The following is a 14,816-nucleotide window of genomic DNA, read 5'->3' on the forward strand; positions in this document are numbered from 1 at the left end:
GAAATAAATCTCCCACATGGAAGGTATTGTTTCTGTACTAAGAAGTTAAAACAAAACAAAACAAAACAAAAAACCTTATCATCAGAAAGTCTAGAAAGTCATAGAAAAAAACCTTGTTAATTTTTACTAATCTATTATCCCAGCCCAAATTCTGCTCAGAATTCCTTACTAATTAAATCTCCCAACCTTCTGTTTTCTATGTCCTATCAATTCCTCACAGATTTATTGTCTCATTGTCTAAAAAAATCTAAAAATTGGGTAGCTCCGGTGGCTCAGCAGTTTAGCACCACCTTCGGCCCAGGGACTGATCCTGGAGACCTGGGATCCAGTCCCACGTGGGGCTCCCAGCACGGAGCCTGCTTCTCCCTCTACCTGTGTCTTTGCCTCTCTCTCTCTCTATCTCTCATTAATAAATAAATTTTTTTAAAAAGTCTAAAAATTGCCTGCTTTGGTCATTTCTTTGGATCTCAATTTCATTATTGGGCCTCCATGAGCATGGAACTAAACTTTGGGGTTTTTTTCTCCCTTTAATCTGTCTTGTATCGATTTGATTCTCCAAACAGCTGGAAGATCTTGACCGGCAGGAGAAAACTATTTTCGTACCCTACAGTCTATACTCCATTCTTGAGCTCACAGCAGCCAAGTTACCATTTGGTCTCTGGCACCAAGAGGCAGGCTCCACAGGGAGTCCTGTCTCAGCACTTCTTTTGACAATTACCCTTACTCTTTGAAAGAGAGATAGAGGGCTCCTTTGACCACTTTGTCTAAATGAGCTTCACTTAGAATGTTTCATTCTCTATCACATTATCCCAGTTTTATTCTCATAGCACCAATCATATCGGCAGGTATGTCATTTATTGACTTACTACGTCTCCCCAAAATAGGCTACATAGCAGACCTGATGGCTTCAAAGAACTTCCATGTCTTATTTACCCTTAGCGCTCTAGCATCTGCAGTTGAAAAACACCTTACTAGACCTTCAATAAATACTTGAGTCAATGAATGTTGAGTTTTACTAGAAAAGAGTCTATATCGGATTTAAGTGATTTCTTTATTCCAAGTATTCTTTGTGTTCCTATGGATGGTTAACGACCTGGGCAACTCTTCACCTTAAGGGGCTGATTACCTAAATGAGGGTTCTGAAACTGAACATGTTTTTTAAAAAATGCAGATAGAGCTGCAGAACTGTGACATCAACAGAGATACCTTTCTAGGCAGGAATGGAGATTTCTCTCTACCTCCAAGTTCCAAGATGAACTACCATCTGCTTGTTTCTCCCCCCCAGCCCATTTCTTATAAAGGCTTATTTGAGCTTCATTTCAAAAGCTGTAGAATACGTTTACTATTTTTTTTAAAGATTTTATTTATCTATTCATGAAAGACACACAGAAAGAGAGGCAGAGACACAGGCCGAGGGAGAAGCAGGCTCCATGCAGGGAGCCCGACTTGTGGGAAATGAGGGAAGAAAGTTGCAGGTTACCCAAACACAGGTTGTCCAAGGCAGGTTTCGGCCCCCTAACCACGAGATTTTTTTTTTTTTAATCTTTTTTATTTTTTTTAAAGATTTTATTTATTTATTCATGATAGTCACAGAGAGAGAGAGAGAGAGAGAGAGAGAGAGGCAGAGCGAGAAGCAGGCTCCATGCACCGGGTGCCCGACGTGGGATTCGATCCCGGGTCTCCAGGATCACGCCCTGGGCCAAAGGCAGGCGCCAAACCGCTGCGCCACCCAGGGATCCCCCACGAGATTTTTTTAAAGATTTTATTTATTTATTCATGTGAGACACAGAGAAAGAGAGGCAGAGACACACACAGGCAGAGGGAGAAGCAGGTTCCATGCAGGGAGCCCGACGTGGGACTAGATCCTGGGACTCGATCCCCTGGGTCTCAATCCTGGGTCTGGATCCCCTGGGACTCGATCCTGGGTCTGGATCCTGGGTCTTGATCCCCTGGGTCTGATCCCCTGGGTCTGGATCCTGGGTCTGGATCCCCTGGGACTCGATCCCCTGGGACTCGATCCCCTGGGACTCGATCTCGGGTCTCGATCCTGGGTCTCGATCCCCTGGGACTCGATCCCGGGTCTGGATCCTGGGTCTCGATCCCCTGGGACTCGATCCTGGGTCTCCGGGGTCACACCCGGGGCCGAAGGCAGACGCTCTCCCGCGGAGCCACGCAGGGGTCCCCTAACCACGAGATTTTCAAGAGCGCGGTGTCCCGATGGCTTGACCTCAGTGCCGTCATGCGGCCTGGCCTTTTGTCCGTGCTGCACTCTCCTACTTTATCTCCTTCTACTCATCAACCCAGACAGGCATAGGGGCAAACGGCCACGAGGATGTCAAGACCCTGGGAGGTATTTGTTAATGGCCCACCTAGAAGGCATCTTCGGCGGTTCCCGGTGGGACGCTGGGCTGGCACGGAGCCGGCGGGAGGTTTGTTTCGATTGCGGGCAAACCCCGCCCCCCGCGCCCAATTCCCCGCTTTTAACTTTCCTTCCCGCGGCCCCCGAGGCCGCGAAGACCAGTTCCGTGGTCCCTCCCACCGCTTCGGGCCGCGGCGGCCGCGAGAACACAGGAAGGAAGCGCCCACCCCCGGACCCCGAGGTCCCGCCGCACCTCCGCGCTCGCCCGATGCATTGTGGGCGCTGTAGTCCGGCCGGGACCCGTTGGCGACTACAAGTCCCGTGACCGCCGCCTCGCCCGCAGTCCCCCTCCGCGGCCTCAGCCGGGGCTCCAGGGCCCAGGGCGCGGCGTCCCGGCGAGTCAGCTGTTCCTCCCCCGCGGGCTTCGAGAGGCGGAAGCCGGAGACTCGCAGGGAGGAGCTCCGCGTGCGGGGGGAACGCCCGGCCTACGTGCTCGTTCGCCTCGCGACCGCTGTGCGCGAGCCCGGGGTCCCCGCGGCGGGCGGCGGCGGCGGCGGCGGCGGGGGCGGAGGGAGTCCGCGGCGGCGGCGGCTGCAGGAGCGCAATGGCGGAGACCGTGGCGGACACCCGGCGGCTCATCACCAAGCCGCAGAACCTCAACGATGCCTACGGGCCGCCCAGCAACTTCCTCGAGATCGATGTGAGCAACCCGCAGACTGTGGGGGTCGGCCGGGGCCGCTTCACCACCTACGAAATCAGGGTCAAGGTGAGGCCGGCTTTCTCCCCTTCGGAGACCCCCTCCCCTCCCCCCCTCCTCTCTCCCCTCCCCCTCCTCTCTCCCTCCCCCTCCTCTCTCCCTCCCCCTCCATCCCACCTGGGCCGGGAGCCCCGGGCCGTCAGCCTCGTCCGCGGGCGGGCGGGGTCTCGGGTCAGCCCCCGCTCAGCCCCCCCCCCCCCCCCCCGCTGTAGGGCTTGGACGGGGGCTGCACGGAGCGAGCTCAGCTCAGCGCTGCTCCTTGGAGAAGGTGCTCGAAGAAGAGGGCGTGGGTTGAGCGCCGCTTGGCCCCGAGCAGCTGATCTGGGAATGACATTTGAGTTGGAAAGGTGCAGATCTTTCGAGAACACGGTGCTCCCTCGGGAGGGGGAGCTAGATGTGCCTGAGACGGGGGCGGGGGCGGGGAGGGGGGGGAAGGTGGTTTGCACCAAGTTTTCCCAGTTTTCTTAACCCTGGAGACTTTCCCCCCGGGGTGGCCAGAGCCGAGCTGGTGGGTCGCTGCAGGCCCCCCTTCCCCAAGCTGCCAAACTAACCCAGCTTTGTACGCTTTTCGGAGCAAAACAAAAAACAAACAAACAAAAAAAACCTAATGGGTGTTGAAAAGGCTGACGGATTCGGCAGGGCCCAACCTGCGGAGGACCACAGGGCGACCTTAGCCTTCTGGGCCACCGTGGGTGCTGGAGGGCCGAGGCGTGGCGAGTCGTGGTCTCCCTCACCGTGCAGAACTGCAGCTGCTGTAAGAAAGCCTATTATTCACTTAGGGATCTTGCTCTCTTAATTTCGAGGTGTTCACTTGATTGAATGGAGGAAATCAGCTGAAGGAGAAGCACACTTATGATTTCATAACTAGTATTTGATGGCAATAAGTAATTCAGATGATTTGGAAGATGCTAATTGAGGCTAGAGCTTCACTTTCACTGTAGTTCGGGATTGAAGAACTTTCTCTCACCTAGGGAGGTATCTTTAAAAATCATAGCAAATGAACCCAGCTGTCAAAAAACAACAAATTGTTCTACTACCAAAAATTAAGTATAATAAGTTTCACTTTGCAGTAACTGAGATTTACATAACAGGTGATTATTAATATTTAAGCCGAGTACTATTGCTCATTGCCTTGTGCACTTTCTGTGCGTGTGGTTAAAAAACAACCTATGATTTAGCATCTTAACCGTTTTTAACTGTGCACTCGTGTTAAGTATATCCCTATCGTGAAATCTGTGCACTTAAAAAATTTGTCATGTATCGCCAAAAATAATTTTAATAATCGGACTTCAAGATGTGAAACTAAAGTTTAATGCTACACGTCACCCTGGTGTCCCTATGGATGTGTAAAATGTGAGCCGTAAGCAATGCTGTAATAGTGAAATTGCAAAATCCAGGCTCCAGTATACTTAAGGAAGTACTTTACCACATAAGCTTAGTGAAAAAGTAAGCCCCCCCCCCTTTTTTTTTTACTTTTGGAATGATTTTGAAATATATGTTCACTAAAAAATTCACAAAAAACAACTTCCTTTTATTCACCACTATGTTTTCTTTTATTTCTTGTGCTAAAACAGAACTTGGTATTCCTGTTTCTAAACTTCCATGGCTAGTACTTCCTGTCATACAACTGAAGCAAAATCTCCTGCCTACACTTCCTCCATTTAATAACTTTGTGTTTATCTTGCTGAGTGCATTGCATTAAATGCACTCGTGTGATTTAATTATTTAAAAAATACATCTGATACTTTATTACTGAATAGCTGATGGGACACTTTAAAAATAGTGCTTATGGTGTGCTCTACATTTTTAAGAATAATTCCTTTTAAAAGTGGTAAGTTATGGAATTAGCAAAGAATGCACCCACATTGGTTGTATTATATAAACCAGTTTTTTTCTATATTAATGATGTTTATAGTCATAAATGCAGGTATCCTAAAAAAGTGTAATTGAGTTTTTAATGCATATGAAATGCCATTGGGGTTTTTCTTAATATGTAATGTGTTTGTTAATTTAAAATTCAGGACACCGTATAGTAAGACAATATATCTTATTTGAGCAGCATATGATTTTTGAGAGTAGTTACAATCTTGTGTTAAGGTAAAATAGGCCAGCAAGATGAATAGGTAAGTCATTTTGTAATTTTACTTATTACTACTTTTCTAAGCTGTTGCTGCTCTCCCTCCTATCGCCTGCCTTTTGCTATTGAATTGCCATGTGGAGTTTAGGCCCTTAAACTATCTTACAGTTGCTATGTAATTCTGGTCTTGAGAAAAATGTTCAATTTTATAGGATCTGATTGAAATTACTCTAATTCACAGAGTAATTTTATCTAGATAGTGGCACTTTAGAATGCAAGTTTCCCAATCTCCATTTATCTTTTGGTTTGAAGATAGTGTTTAAGACTATTAGGATCACTTGATTAGTATCTCTGGGCTTTTGAAAATAATTGGTACAGGGTTAATGTTTTTAAAAATTGTTCTAATGGGTAGGTACCGCAGAGAGCACCATATATGATGAAAGGTTTAGGAGAGCTCAGGGTCTAGAATTATTTTGGCATATTAAAAAGAAGTTTAAAGGGGAAATTCAGTCACTGTTTATGAAGTTTATACTATAATGTAACCTTAATTTTCTGGGGATTGTAAATTAGTTAAGATCTGTTGTAACTAGAGACAGTTATTTCAAACAGGAGTGAAGTTAAGGATCTTTTTTGAGCTGAGTTCAATGAATAGATTTATCATTTATAAGCAGAGTAAAGTACACAGTCTAAGCTCCCACAGCATTCCCTCTGTAAAATAGATATGCTAACAGTAGCACCTACCTCATAGGACTAAATGAGATAATGGACATAAGTCTCTTTAGTATTCACTGGTATATACTAAGCTTTTAAAAGTTACTTCTTTCGAAATGCAGATATGTTCTAATTTTGAAGGCAGTGATCAACTAACTACATTTTCTGTGTTACCGTGCAGTTGAGTTACTAAAATTGTTAGATCTGGAATGGAAGTATACTTTCATCGAGGCAGATACAGTATAAAAGAAGCCATCTTGTTTAGTATTTAACCCAGTAGCTTTTTTGTTTTAAATTTGTATTTTGTATAACTCCATGTAGAAAGTTCTGATGCCATTTGGAAGGTGGTAAATTTCATACTAAGTCCAAAAATAATTAATAGAATTTATATTTTAAGGTAGCATATTTCCTGTGATTATAGTAGTAGTTTTTCCAGTTTTATTGAGATGTGATTGATACATAATGGTTTTTTTTTTTTTTTTTTTTTTTTTTTGAGATTTTAGTTCTATATTCATGAGAGAGTGGGGCAGGGGACGGAGGGAGAGGCAGGCTTCCCACAGAGCAGGGAGCCCCATGTAGTACTCTATCTCAGGACTCTGGGATCATGACCCCAGCTGAAGGCAGAAACTCAACTGATGGAGCCACTCAGGCGCCCCTATATATGATGTCTTAAGGTGTATATAGCGTAGTGATATATGCTGTGAAATGATTACCAAAATAAGATTAGCTAATACTCAACTCCTCGCATAGTTATGGAAGTAGCCTTTTATTTATTTTTTTAAAGGTTTTAATCTTTTTTTTTTTTTAATTTTTATTTATGATAGTCACACAGAGAGAGAGAGGCAGAGACATAGGCAGAGGGAGAAGCAGGCTCCATGCACCGGGAGCCTGACGTGGGATTTGATCCCGGGTCTCCAGGATCGCGCCCTGGGCCAAAGGCAGGCGCTAAACCTCTGCGCCACCCAGGGATCCCTGGAAGTAGCCTTTTAAAACTGAGGCTTATTAAAACATAAAACTGAATACTAAAGTTTGATAAACTTTCTTTTTAAAGATTTTATTGATTTGATAGAGAAAACACAAGCAGGGGGAGGGGGAATGGCAGAGGGAGAAAGAAGAGGGAGAAGCAGACTCCCCACCGAGCAGGGAACCTGACACAGGGCTCAATATCAGGACCCTGAGATCATGGCCAGAGCTGAAGGCAGTTGCTTAACCAACTGAGCCATCAGGCACCCCAATAAACAATTTTTTAAAAAGATTTTATATATTTATTTCAGAGAGAGCCTGTGCATGGTGCAGGGGGGATGCGGAGGGCAGAGGGAGAAGAGAATCCCAAGCAGACTGCATGCTGAACCCAAAGCCGGATGCAGGGTTTGATCCCAGGACCCTGAGATCACAATCTGAGCTGAAACCAGGAGGGTGGACTCTTAGCTGACTGAGCCACCCAGGTGCCCGAAATTTGATGAACATTTTGACAAGAAAGATAGTAAAAATTGTATCTGAACAGTGTTTTCTGTTCTAAACCTGTATTGGTGACTTTACTCTTGGCGAGTCCTCTCATTTTATTTATTTTATTATTATTATTTATTTTTAGTCCTCTTTAAGTTGGAAGTTATTAATATCCAGATTGGAAACAAATAAATTCTTAGACTTGGTCCCAGGATTTATAAGAATGTATTAAATGGCACAAATAATATTTTTATTTTTTTATTATTTTTTCGAAATAATATTTTAAAGAATCAAGGTATTTTAGTGCCAAAGAACATCTGTAAATTTTTTTTTAACATCTGTAAATCTATGTAGCTTTATCAGCTGGCTGTGAGATGTTGTCTGATACACATCTTTGCTGCTAGCTGCAGCTGACTTGCAGAATCTCCATGAAGGAAGGGCATGTTACTGGCTTTGAGGTTTTTGTTCTTACCTAATCCATGGGGAAAGGGAGGCAGTAACAGTTAAAAAGTCGTCCTGCTATGTTGGGTTATTAGGGACTGTTCTGTATTGTTCACTTTAGTACTTTACAGAACCAAGGCACAGAAGGTTGTCTCTCACCCAAAGTAAGTAAGTGTCAGAGCCAGGGTTAGAGTTGAAGTAGTCTGGTCTTGGTTTAGAATTGCTTCACAGCTGCGGTTCATTTAATTTAAAACAGGACATTAAAACCTTTGTTGTTGACAGCCTAGTTTGGGGGCACCCTAAGGTATCTGCACCTTTTGAAGGAAATCCCAAAGTTGGTACTCTTGAGACATGAGTTGACTCTTCAATAATCAGCAGTGGGTAAGATGCAGTCAGGAGAGATGAACAGCTGCAAGAGCTTGCTTTTAAATTCTGTGCTCTGATGAGATGATCTGAAGAAAACGTGTTGTTGACCGGCTGGCTTGGCTAGTGATGTTATAAAAAGGCAAGCTTTTTTTTCTGTGAGTGTTGAAGCTGAAGAAGGGATTTATCACTTGAGTACTTCTGTTCAAGAGGCTGCTATATATGTGGCGCAGCGGTTTGGCGCCTGCCTTTGGCCCAGGGCGCGATCCTGGAGACCCAGGATCGAATCCCACATCAGGCTCCTGGTGCATGGAGCCTGCTTCTCCCTCTGCCTACGTCTCTGCCTCTCTCTCTCTCTCTGTGACTATCATAAATAAATAAAAAAAATTAAAAAAAAAAAAAAAAGAGGCTGCTATATATATATATATATATATATGGAACGCTTCACGAATTTGCATGTCATCTTTGCACAGAGGCCATGCTAATCCTGTATCATTCCTATTTTAGTATATGTGCTGAAGCTTATATGTATACACACACACATATATATAGGCAGTGCTCATTGCAAATATATATGTAAAAAATGTGATCTCTCTGAGGTAGCTAAAGAGAATAGATAATATTCCTGTTTTGCCAGTGTAAAAGCTGGAGTCCCTATTGATCTGATCCTCATCTCTTGTCCCTCCTTCATTCTTACTTTATGTTCTAGTCCTACTAAACTATTTGTATCTCCTGAATAAGCGGAATTATCTTTTATCCAGGCCTCTTGTGTCTGCATATTTCCTCTGCCATTAAAATAGTCTTCCTGGGCTGCCTCTGGTTGGCTTGGTTGGTGGAGCATGTGACTCGATCTTGGGGTTGTGAGTTTGAGCCCCATGTTGGGTGTAGAGATTACTTAAAAAAATAAAATCTTTAAAAAAATAAAACTGTCTTCCTTTAGTAACCTTGTCTGGCTACTGTTACTTGTCCTGCAGGATTTAGCCTTACCATCATCTTTGAGATTTTGCTGATCCTTGGAATTTAGACTGAATTTCCTTCCTGTGCCCTATTAGGATTAAATTTATTTGGTTGTTTGTGGCTTCCTTTAGTACCTGTATCTTAATAAGCTCCTAGAGGACAGGGACTGTCTTAATCACCCTTCTTCAGCACCTGGCACTGCACTTAGCACATAGTGGACATTATGAGTAAGTGAAGTTTAGGAAGGTTAAGTAACTTACCCAAAGTCATAGGTATTATAAAAGACAAAACTGGGATTTGAATCTACATTTTCTGATCTTCAGAGCCTATACTGAATATTCTCCTGGGGAGCTTTTGTTTTTTTTTTTTAAACATTTTTTTTAAATTTTTTTTTAAATTTTTATTTATTTATGATAGTTACAGAGAGAGAGAGAGGGAGGCAGAGACACAGGCAGAGGGAGAAGCAGGCTCCATGCACCGGGAGCCCGATGTGGGACTCGATCCCGGGTCTCCGGGATCACGCCCTGGGCCAAAGGCAGGCGCCAAACCGCTGCGCCACCCAGGGATCCCCCTGGGGAGCTTTTGAAATCATTTTGATTCTTATTTCATTGGTTAGTGGTGGGATTTGGAAAATGGTAGTTTTAAAAGCACCCTAACAAGGGCACTTTACTGGTACACAGCAAGGCTCATTTCTGGTTGCACCATGTTCTCTGTCTCTGAGAGGTATGAAAAAAATAAATGGAACCATAGGTTGGTAGTCTTGATTGAATTTTAAAAGGCAAATTTAAAGTAAATAGAAATAACTAACCAACCAGAACATAACAGCAGATTCTGACAAATCTGAGAGCACAGAGGAAAACTAGTGATATTTACCAACGATAAAATGTCTTTTGGAGAGCAGGCACTTTAATACTAGTTCAAAGCATAACAACCTATATAGCTTTGCTTTTTGGGAAGAAGGGAGGCATTGACTGTGTTCAGCCAGGATAGATCTTTTTGCCCCTTGTGCCATCCCTGTCTGTATCCCCATGTAATAATCATGGAGGTAAGCCAGGAGTCAGGAAAAAAATATGTATATATCCATCTAAGAAATAATTTTTTTTTTTTACACGAGAGTGTATGCGCGCGAGTGTGTGCGCATGAGTCGAGCTGGGATGGGGAGGGAAGGGCATGTGCAAAGGGAAAGAAAGGGAGAGAGAGAATCTTAAGTAGGGCAGAGCCTGACCTGGGGCTCATCTCACCACCCTGGGATCATGACCTGAGCTGAAAGGAAGAGTCAGATACTTAACCAGCTGAGCAACCCAGATGCCTCAAGAAAGAAATTCTTCTATTTTGTTACTGTTGCTACTTAGTACCTTTAAAGGGGAAAAATCTAAAAGTGTTTAACTCCTAGCTGTCTTGGTGATTCTTTGTAACAGAGATTTTTTCCCTGTCTTCAGGTTCATAATCATGCTTACCAAAAAGAAGAAAAGGAAAAGAAAAAGACTGAACTGTTTTTAGATATGTCGATGTTTTACCATATTGTGCTGCTTTCATGTGAGCAGAGCCAGCAATTTTTTGAACATCAGATAAAAATGATGGTGTCCAAGAAAAGCAATAGTATAATCTTGGTACTGCTTTACTGATTTCTTAGTTAAGTGACTTAATGCTTTCAACTAGAGTTTTACCTCCTTGAGGAAATATTTAGAATCTAGGAATTTTGACATGGTAGTAAAACGTGACATTTGATGTAATTTTCAAGAAAGGTGGTATCAGGATACGGTTGGGGCTGTGCTCACAAGAAACTTCAGGAAGAAAGTTTATTTTTTCATGTGAGAGGTCTCAGTATCATGGCTTGACTGTTAGCCTCCAGCATCACATCCATCTTCTAGCCAAGGGGAAAACATACTCCTGCCTCATTGCCCTTTCCCACAAAGGAAGCTGGGAAATTTAGTAACATTTTCAGCCATGTGAAGAAAGGAAGAACTGACTCTTTGCTTTACCACAGTAGCATAAATATTTTGGGTGTGGCTTCTAGGGTGTGGCTTTAGCAACATTCTGATCATCTCCTAATTCTTTCCCTTTTTTGCTGATGCTTGATATTTCAAAGTTTAGAGAAAAGAGGCCATTTGATTTGTAAGGAATAAAATTCTCATTAGCTTTGACAATATTTGTTTTTTAAGTTTTTTTTTTTTTTTAAGATTTTATTTATTTGTTCATAGAGACACAGAGAGAGAGACACAGGCAAAGGGAGAAGCAGGCTCCATGCAGGGAGCCCGACATGGGACTCGATCCAGGGTCTCCAGGATCACGCCCTGGGCTGCAGGTGGTGCTAAACCTCTGCGCCAGCCACCGGGGCTGCCCTTTAAGTTTTTTTTTTTTTTAAAGATTTTATTTATTAATGAGAGACCAAGGGGTGGGGGGGCAGAGACACAGGCAGAGGGAGAAGGAGGCTCCATGCAGAGCCCGATGCAGGATTCAATCCTGGCACTACAGGATCACGCCCTGGGCTGAAGGTGGTGCTAAACCACTGAGCCACCCAGGGAGCCCCAGGTTTTTTTTTTTTATTTATTAGAGCAAGCAAGCGAGTGCGGGGAGGGACAGTTGGAGAGGGAGAAGTAGACTCCTCACTGATGAGGGAGCTTGATTTGGGGCTCAATCCCGGGAACCTGACGTTAGCCAAAGGCGGATGCTTAACCTGCTGAGCCATCCAGGTGCCTCAGTTTTGACAGTCTTAAATATGAGTTTTGATATCTTCCTGAGAATTAATTTTGATAAGTTGAGAAAGGAGACACCCCTGAAGACATGGCACCTCTGATAAGGGTGTACCTTGGGGTTGGATTAGGGGTCCTTGAAAATAGATGATTAGCCCTTTTTTTTCTTCAATGGCTGTTTAAAGCTATGGAGGCAGTTCTACTTAGAACCAGCATTTTAGTTGATGGTATTGAATGATAGAGTATATAATTTGAGCGACCAAAATAAGTGAGATCAGTATCTTTTACCAGAGAATCATAATAAGACTTAAAATAATTTTTATAAAATTATTTTGCCTTGACATTATTTGTTATCTTGAAGTGAAACTGAAGTAGTGGGCAGCGGGGGGGGGGGGGGGGGGGGATTGCTCAGCGCGTCACCTTCCGCCCGGGGTGTGGTCCTGGAGACCCAGGATCGAGTACCACTTTGGGTTCTCTGCATGGAGCCTGCTTCTCCCTCTGCCTGTGTCTCTGCTTCTCTCTCTGTGTGTCTCTCATGAATAAATAAAATTAAAAAAAAAATTTATTTAGAGAGAGCATACGCATGAGTGGAAGGAGGGGCAGAGGCGAAGAGAGAGAGAGAAGCTGACTCCCTGTTGAGTGTGGAGCCAGACATGGGGCTTAAATCTCACCACCCTAAGATCTTGACCTGAGCTGAAATGAAGAGTCAGGAAGCCCAACCAGCTGAGCCACCCAGGTGCCCCACTGAGAACATTAAGACACTACTAATATATTTACAGCAGGAGTGAGCAAGCTGTGTGTTTCCCTGTTTTGGTAGCTTTTGGAGCACCTCTAAAATTTTAAGTAATAAATTTGTATTTTAAGCTAAGTTTGTGATCATTTATTACAGCAGCAATAGGAAATTAATAAGAATGACCATACACCTGTACTAAGATCATTTCCAGGGATACTCATTCATTTCAAAAGAATGAGAGTAGGGATGGGAGTTCAGCCTGACTTAGACTTGTCATAGGCCACAGCTTTATATTTCTTCTCCATCAGAATCTAGGAACATTGGTTCTTATTATCCCTCTCCTTTTACTCTGCCAAGATGTTTTACCAATTGTGTAGAAAAATATTTTTTCTGGGGCACCTGGATGGCTCACTTGGTTAAATATCTGACTTCGGCTCCTGTTATGATCTCGAGGTTCTGGGATCAAGCCCTGAGTTGGGCTCCATGCTCAGCAGGGAGTCTGCTTGTCCCACTCCCCCCCCCCCCCCCCAACTTGTGCTCTGTCTCTCAAAATCTTTTAAAAAAGAGAGGGAGAAAGAAGATTCCCATTGCTCATCGTCTTTGAAAAAAGAAATCTTTTTTATTTCCCCACATAAAAAGTTAGATGCCTTGGAGTGCCTGGCTGGGTTAGTAGAGTATATGACTCTTGATGTTAGGGTTGTGAATTTGAACCCCACATTGGGCTGCTTTATTTAATAGGTTATAGAGGATTATTTTTCCAAACTGAAGAGAAAATTACTGAGAGACTAAGTCACTTTGGCTATCCAGATATAGCTCAAGATTAATATTAAATGGCCAATGCAGGGTTTTTTTTTTTTTTTTTTTTTTAAGATTTCATTTATTTATTCATGAGAGAGAGAGAGAGAGGCAAAGACACAGGCAGAGAAAGAAGCAGGCTCCCATGTAGGGAGCCCGATGTGGGACTCGATCCTAAGATCCTTGGAGCCCAATGTGGTTCTTTCCTAGAACTCGAGGATCAAGCCCTGGGCCAAAGGCAGACGCCCAACTGCTGTGCCACTCAGGCATCCCCAATGCATTTTTTTTTTTTTTTTTAAACTGAGTATAAGAGAACCACATAATCTTTGATACAGTGGTTTATCCTTGCTGTTGTGATCTGGTGCTCTTGTATGAGAGGGGGCCAACTTCTGAGACTAAACCAGTGTAAGATTATGAGTACTATGTGATGAATACTGTAGAGTATTGGCTCTTGGTTAAAATTTAACTTAGAAAAGGTGTTATTCTTGATTATTAGGCCTCTGAACCTCTATAATGCCAAGCACACAGAAGAGAAAAGTACTTTGACTTTTGCATCTTGTGATTCTGTGTTTCAAAGTCTAAAATATATTTAAGTATTTCAAGCAGTAGATGTATAACTATACAATTTCTTCTGATGTTAAAAATTTTTTCCCTCAGTTTCTATTTTGGAAAGAAACCTCTGCATGTTAAAACTTGAGGCATTTATCTATAATGAGCAAGAACAATCTGTTCTCTTAAAACATCCAGATCCATTTGTGACAGGATAGATTTTAAAAATCCAACCTAAAAGACTCTGAGGTCTATAAAATATATGTATCAAATACACAGGGCACCCAGAGCTTCTGTATGAAGAAAGTTCAAGAAGGTCAAAGCTAAGGAGGTATTGTAGAAGAAGGATTCTAATTATAAAATCTGGTAAAACATTTATAAAATTAGGAAAGGATTTATAGGTTGGAGTAGGCCATTAGTTATAAATACTGTTCAGTGGATTGTTTAGAAGAAATATGTGTTTTGATTTGCTCTTCTCTAGAACTTTTGATATGCCTTTGTCTAAATCTATTCTAATATAGTAGCCATTAGCCATACGAGGCTATTTAAATTGAAGTGTTAGATTCAGACTACCAGTCGTCTATTTGTCCAGTTTCCTTGGAATTAAAGTTGACTAGTTTGACTTGTCTTTAGTTCATTATAAGTAATAATTGGTCTTGAATATGCAGGATGGTTCCATATAAAGGGACCATTGTATATAGGGCTTTCTCTCCTCAGTTTCTTTAACCTTTTTTGCCCCATTTCATTGTGTTTCCAGTCAGTGGTCATTCATAGTCTGTTCGCTGTTAACCCTGGGCCAAACTCCCAAGCATGTAGTGACATACCACCCTCTTCTCTGCTAATTAAGATAGAGAAAATTTCTTAATCCAGTCAAAGGTTAGAGACTTATTTTCTTTATAGCATTATTTTATTTTATATTTTATTTTATTTTATTT

At 42.9% G+C, this 14,816-nt stretch overlaps 1 protein-coding gene and 1 non-coding gene across 2 annotated transcripts in view; one reads left to right on the forward strand and one right to left on the reverse strand.

Moving 5' to 3' along the window:
- The first annotated feature begins 2,708 nt into the window (after positions 1–2,708).
- Positions 2,709–14,816, forward strand: part of SNX3 (sorting nexin 3) — a 42,437-nt gene continuing 30,329 nt past the window's right edge. The window contains exon 1 of the mRNA XM_072831864.1: positions 2,709–3,125. Within this exon, the coding sequence (XP_072687965.1) occupies positions 2,964–3,125 (162 nt within the window). The 5' untranslated portion in view covers positions 2,709–2,963. The remainder of the gene's footprint in view (positions 3,126–14,816) is intronic.
- Positions 8,583–8,690, reverse strand: LOC140637420 (U6 spliceosomal RNA). Its single transcript, XR_012034539.1, has one exon. It is a non-coding gene; the product is annotated as a U6 spliceosomal RNA (small nuclear RNA).

The sequence above is a fragment of the Canis lupus genome, chromosome 7 (assembly GCF_048164855.1).
Source record: "Canis lupus baileyi chromosome 7, mCanLup2.hap1, whole genome shotgun sequence".
NCBI classification, from domain to species: Eukaryota; Metazoa; Chordata; class Mammalia; order Carnivora; family Canidae; genus Canis; species Canis lupus.